At 31.7% G+C, this 6,497-nt stretch overlaps 1 protein-coding gene across 2 annotated transcripts in view; it reads left to right on the top strand.

Moving 5' to 3' along the window:
* Positions 1-353: 353 nt before the first annotated feature.
* LOC106692574 (uncharacterized) overlaps positions 354-6,497 on the top strand; it is a 122,391-nt gene continuing 116,247 nt past the window's right edge. For both annotated transcript variants that reach the window (XM_067048586.1, XM_067048585.1), the window contains exon 1: positions 354-483. In XM_067048586.1, the coding sequence (XP_066904687.1) occupies positions 387-483 (97 nt within the window). In that variant the 5' untranslated portion in view covers positions 354-386. The remainder of the gene's footprint in view (positions 484-6,497) is intronic.

The following is a 6,497-nucleotide window of genomic DNA, read 5'->3' as shown; positions in this document are numbered from 1 at the left end:
GTACTGTAGCGAGAACACAAGTATACATACAACACTTAGCAACCTTCCACTTGCTGTTACATACCGGCTTGTGATACAATCGATATATTTACAGTTTGGCACAGAGCGATATATATTCAATAAAAAATGAATTTTTACATTCAATTCAACATATGCATTGCTCGATAATTCTTATGCACCACACCTTCACAAATTAGATCCAGGATGAAACAATTCTTCGACAAAGATGTCCTTATCTTATTGATAAATTAGAATCCCTTTCTTAGCTGACAATACAATAAATGACAGAACCACCATTGTTATATTATTATTATATAAAAAGCTAATAGATAACGCTCTTGTTGCAGGAAGAGAAAGGGAGGCTGAACTACCGCCGGCGCGGGAGTATGTCCCCCTCCCCCCTCCCCATCAACACCTCCTCACCCCTCATCCCCTCCTCTAACACCACCTACTACACCGACGAAGAGGAACAAGAGGATACCGGTAAGTACACAAACTATCAAATATATTCAATATGTCTTAATAATAGAATAACTATTTAAGCATCTGATAATAACCAATGTGCTTATAATTCTTGGAACGAAACACTTATTGGATTTTGAACTAGAGTTACCAACCATATATGGGCTATTCTATCAAAACATAAAAATTTAAGTCCCAATGAGATCTTAGAGTCTGTGTGTAATTATCAATTCTTCAATTTCATTCACTGACGAATTGATTACCTAAGCTTGTTGTTCAAGGATTTTTATCTCAATATCAATTTTTTACAGTCCTAAATTAAACTTTATGTGTCAATATCTATCTCTACCTGTCCCACTACTCAAGTTATTGACTTTTATGACTGAGAAAGTACTTTTTTTCTGTTTATAACTTCATTTTTCTGTTATTTGCAGGATGGTCTTAATTATTTGTTTTTTTTTTTAACCTGTTCTCCTCACGTTTTTTTATATTGGGCGCCACACATTGGAATTCTTAATTTTATTATCATTCAAGGCTCGCACCACGGTAGCTGATTACTATCAAAACGAAAATAACCTATTTCACTGAACTTCTAGTTCTAGTTCCCTTGCGAGTGTGTTCTTATGAGAGAGAAGGGTGAAGAAAGAAAGGTGATTTTGATTCACGTCCTATTACAGTTAATTTGTTGATAAAGAAGTTTGATTATCTATAAATGATGATGATGAGACTCACAAAGATCATGGTCCAGTTCAATGTAATCCCCAAAAGCTATTTTCCTTACACCTCAACAGAATTCCCGCGAGGGAAATAGGAACAAAGAAGATATTTCTGTATCTTCCGTTAGTGGAACCTGAACTCTAAACTTATTTAAACATTTAAGTAAAATTTGTTTTTAGGTTTGTTCTTAACACTTTTAAATAGTATTCAGGAATTAAAATAACTATTTTTTTAAAATTAATTTTATTTGGACGTTTAAAAATATTTTTTAATTCTGCAAGTTTAAAAGCTGATGATGTTCTCGTCCCCCCACTTCGGAATACAATGCAGCAGTCGACACGACTATCTATGGATAAGATAATCTTACAACATATTTTCTGAATGTTATTATGTTATCAAATGGTTTGATTACCTGCTATATTTTTCTTTTCTTTTGAAAAGTTCATTTTTATTGGTCAAACTTAGTTTGTTTTTTTTATTTCACTAAAATTCGAGTTAGAAGATGTTATGATTAATGATTTTTGAAATATGATAACAAAGCACTGTAAAAGTCAAACTATAAAAAATTATTATAAAAATTTGACAAAAAAACGGCAAAATGTTCCGGAGTTAATGTACAACATATTATAAGTATGTTTTGGTTAATTAAAACCAAAAGAGTTCTGAATTATATTTTTTAAAAATATTGTGGTACAAAAAATAAAGTAACATGTAGCATTTGTTGAATTTTGAGTACCTTATATCTCTTTCAATTGTACTCTATCTCCCTCATCTCAATTGTGTCGGTCATGATCTTGTGGTTTCTTAAAAAATTAATTTTGTAAACATCACTAGCAACCTACCTAGGATCATTTCATGAAAAGAAATCATTGGAAAACGCAATCATTTCAGTGAAATCAGAACCATGAAATGGGAAATTTGGGATTGTATATAGGAAATAGCCTATATACAATCTACATTGACTCTAAGTTATACAACGAATAAATTCAAAGGAATACGACTAATGTATGATTCATTATGCTGACAATTCTAAATAATAATCCTTTGTGGGGATCAATCATGTTTTTTGTAATAATCAATAAAACAACATTGGGATCTTAGTTAGGGAGTCGTAGCGCAAACTACAATGGGAAAACATGCGTTTTTATATTTTAAAGAGAGCTCTCAAACATTTAAAGTGTTGACAACTGGTTACCGAAAATTTTTCTTGATTACTATTTCTCTCTGTAGTGATAGTATAATTAGGAAAAAATATTCGCATATTCGTTTACCTGGCAAAAATTAGGAACTCTTGTTCCACCAATAACGTTCTTTTCTATTCGTATGAAGGTTATAACTATATGAACACGCCCACCTGCATACAATTGTTGCCACCTGAATGTTGTTTTTGCTAACGAGGATATACAGGGGAAAAATTCGAGGAACTGTATAAGATCCAATAGCAACGGTGCCAAGACAGCATACATTAACTAAACAATTAATTAATTAATAAAGATAAAAAATGATTTTTACTTTCTTTATTATTAAAGGCCACGTTTTAGCTAAGCGATAACTGTGATTATTCTCCGGGAAAGGATAATTATACTTTCTCAAGCAACCAGCTGCTTCCTGGTTAAGGCATTGGTTAGGAATTTTAAAACTAAAATTATAATCTACTTAGTTGATTCCATAAAAAATAATGGAAAATAGAAAATACTGAAACCATCTTCCACTACTACTATCACTAGATCTCCTGTATTCGTGAAAATTACTTCGAGTAATCAATTACTTTTGTTAAACGATTGGGTCTATGGAATCAGGATTAACAAAATTTCCACTTTTAGTAACTGGAAGTAAGTGGTTGTGCAGAGAATCAGCCTCTTCTACCACTTTCCTACAGAACAGTGAAATCACTTATAAGCGCTTATTATAAGGACAGGACAAGTGCTAGACACAAAGTTCAAGCGGAAGGAAAGAAGTGGGAGAGCCTACTGGATAAGGAAAAAAGAATCCCAGGCAATCTTAGCAGAGCTGAGAGAGTGGCCTGTTTTCGGCTAGTGACAGGACATGATCTGCTCCAAAAACACCTCCATCGAATTGGCATAGTAGATTCCCCGAAATGTCCTCTATGCAACATGGGGAACATGGATGGGGACCATCTTTTGGCGTGTGTTGGTCTGGAGGATGTTGAGCGAGATACGGACGAACTAAGAGGACGAATAAAATTGTATTGGGCTGCGAGAGGGAAAGTGGCGTAATAGCCCACTTCCTTTGGCGTAGGAAAAAAAAACAAAAAAAAACTTAGTAACTCGTGTACAGCCTGTAATGCTAACCTGTAAGTAACAACAAGTAGCTTCTTCTAGTGTCTAAGTTCATGTATACCAGTTAACTCGATAGCTCAAAATATGTGGGTTTTTTTCCTGCCAGCAGAAAAAAAAATTTAATTATGAAATGAAGTAAAAATTTTCCTTTATAATTTTATCATGGGGGAGTAGAAAATAGTTCTGACGAACATAAATCATTTAATTAGCTAAATATACTTTATACTCTTAGCAAAAGAGAAAGTATATGTGGTGGTAAGATTCTCCTCTACCAAAATATTATTGGATCATTTTTTAAAACTGAATTGGACTTTCTTAATATACGGGAGCTAAACCACAACGCTTTCATTCCTGCGTTAACAATCAAAACGTACATCTTGTGATATGCCTAGGGGGGTGAAATTGATTATTTAATTGACGATGATTATTATTTTAACCTCAAATTAATTTGTCATGTTGAGGATACAGAGATGTATTGCACTTGAGAAAATAGAAAATTCCTACAATCAAGTTTTAGATTATTAATGAACAATTGTAATCGACCAGGAAAACAAATTTTCCCCCTTAGAAAATTTCAAGTTTACCTTTCAACATACGTAAAATCCACATCCATTAATCGAATATAATATAAAATAAATCTGTCCGTCCACGGCTCGAAAAAGAATATAACACTTTTTTATTCTTAGAATCATGAGCAAAGCCACAGATCACCCAAAAATCGGAATTCGTCATTACAATCCGCCTTTTCTGTTAAAATTAGAGGCCAATTACATCTTTTCTATAATAATTTATGAAAAAAGAGGAAAAATATAAAGCGTTTTGAATAACCTACTCAAAATCACACATGGACAATATTTTAATGTTTTTTGAATGGGTAGGTGTGATAATAACATACCTGAAGTCATACCGATTTCCAAATATTAGGTTATAAAAATGGTTTGTTATATGGTAGTGTATTAATTGTGGATAATCTTATATAAGAAAATTTAAATATTAATGATTATAATTTTTAAAATAGGCTTTTAACTTATAATAAAGAAAATGACCTGGGCAGAATAACCTGCAAAAGAAACTTTAAATTAATGTGAGGAAGAAATTATATTGAAGATGTCCTTGAGGATGGCTAAAGTGGCCGAAACGTTGGACTGGTGAAAAATAAAGTGTTGAGACAAAATTGGATACAAATTTTTGATTTATTTAATAAATAATTACCTTGTCTCAAGAAATTGAAATAATATAATTAAAATAATATTTTTATGTTTTTTGAACGGGTAGATGTGATAATAACATACCTGAAGTCATACCGATTTCCAAATCTACTAAGTTTTTTAATGTAGCTAGATTTAACTATTTATTTTGAAATAAATATTTAAATCCAAATCCCTATATATAAATTAACTGGTCAACGAAAATCTTAATTGGACCGATAGTAGCGAGTATGAAATATCTCATTTTTGAATTGGACTTAATTGAGTGAATACCAGATATTTTATCATTTCATATTTCGTAAAATGATTAATTCAAATAAGAAATAACTTAACAATATTGTTCAGCGGTTTTTTTTTATCAACTAAACCCTTTAAAAAAATTAATAAGCTTAAGATTCAGAATGGAAAAGGTATTAAACTTACATTTCTACTTAAAAAAAAAATAAAAGATAGAAATTTATACCAGAAATGGCAGAATAAGTAATTTAATTTTTTTTTGTGTACTTTACACCATTTTAATATAAACAGTTCGTGCCACAGGGGACAGAGATGGTGATTAAATTGAAGTTGTTTAATGTTGGAGAGTTCCAGTTGATAACTTCTAAATTAAAAGCTTCGCTTTATTAATATCCCTTCTTTTACACGGTCACTTCACTGCTACTGATTCTGTCCCTAGTCTCCTCAAATTCATGAAAAAAGTTTTAAGAAAAATTTTCCTTCTAGAAGGATCAGAATATCTTATATAAGAGGAGTAATGATTTTGGCTTGAGTTGCCTGATATTGTCCAGTGGAATATTACTCAGATAAACGTTAAATCCTTAGTGCAAAATGAACAGTAATAATTAATAATAATAAGAAATATACTGTAAAATGTATATGTAAAATCGAACTTTTCAACATTTACGAGGTTCTGTGATTCATCTAGCAATTAGGTCTATTACTGCTCATACAAACTTCTCCCCAAGAGACGAATTAGCAATTTACAACTTGTATAGAAAATGTTTCGATGATAGTATAAAATTTTTGATATTGGTTTAAATATAAGGATTTTAGTACCAGGATTATGCATTAAGTCCAGTAAGTAGACTTAAATTTGCCAACCATACATACTTATAAAGTTGTATCAATATTATTAATCATAAGTGACATGAACAATTTAGAGCTTCTTCTAAGAGTGGTCAGTTCACTGATTTTTTCTTTAGTCGCTCTGAAGAAACGCTAGGGAAAAGCTGCGGGAAATTAAATTAATCTTTACGGAGAAAAAAACAATAATAGATTAACCATTATGTGAGGCTTAAGAGAGCCATAAAAAACATATTTTGAAAATCAATTGAAACTTTAAAGAAATATTTTTGTTTAGACCACACTCCTTATAACTTATTACTTCCAATATCAAATAGAACTTTATTTATAAATTTATTTTATTTCCAGTTATATAATTTAAAATATTTAAAAAAAAATGGTTCACAGAGCTCTGATTTCCTCTAATGGACGAAAATTCTTATATCGGTGTTAATGATAAATAAAAGAAAATGCAATGAGAAAAACGGAGATAGGAAGTAGGGATGAAGTCGAAGAGCAGTCTTGAGAGAAACAGAAGTCGAAGACTAATTGAAGGGAGTAGGAGGAAGTCACACATCGCAGGGATTCAGTGGAGGCTACCGGGAGGCTGCGAAGCGACGCGGAACCAAAGATCCGCTCCACCATTACTGTTAAGACTGACAGGCGTACCAAAATAATTAAGACTTTTCAGTTGTATTTTGAATAGCAATGATAGAATTGATAAACTCAGAGTCAGATCAAAGATCCC

Source organism: Halyomorpha halys, unplaced genomic scaffold, assembly GCF_000696795.3.
Source record: "Halyomorpha halys isolate HHAL.00 unplaced genomic scaffold, Hhal_1.1 Scaffold61.1, whole genome shotgun sequence".
Lineage (NCBI taxonomy): Eukaryota > Metazoa > Arthropoda > Insecta > Hemiptera > Pentatomidae > Halyomorpha > Halyomorpha halys.
Note: the sequence above shows the minus strand (reverse complement) of the source record. Positions and strands in the feature narration are given on the sequence as shown.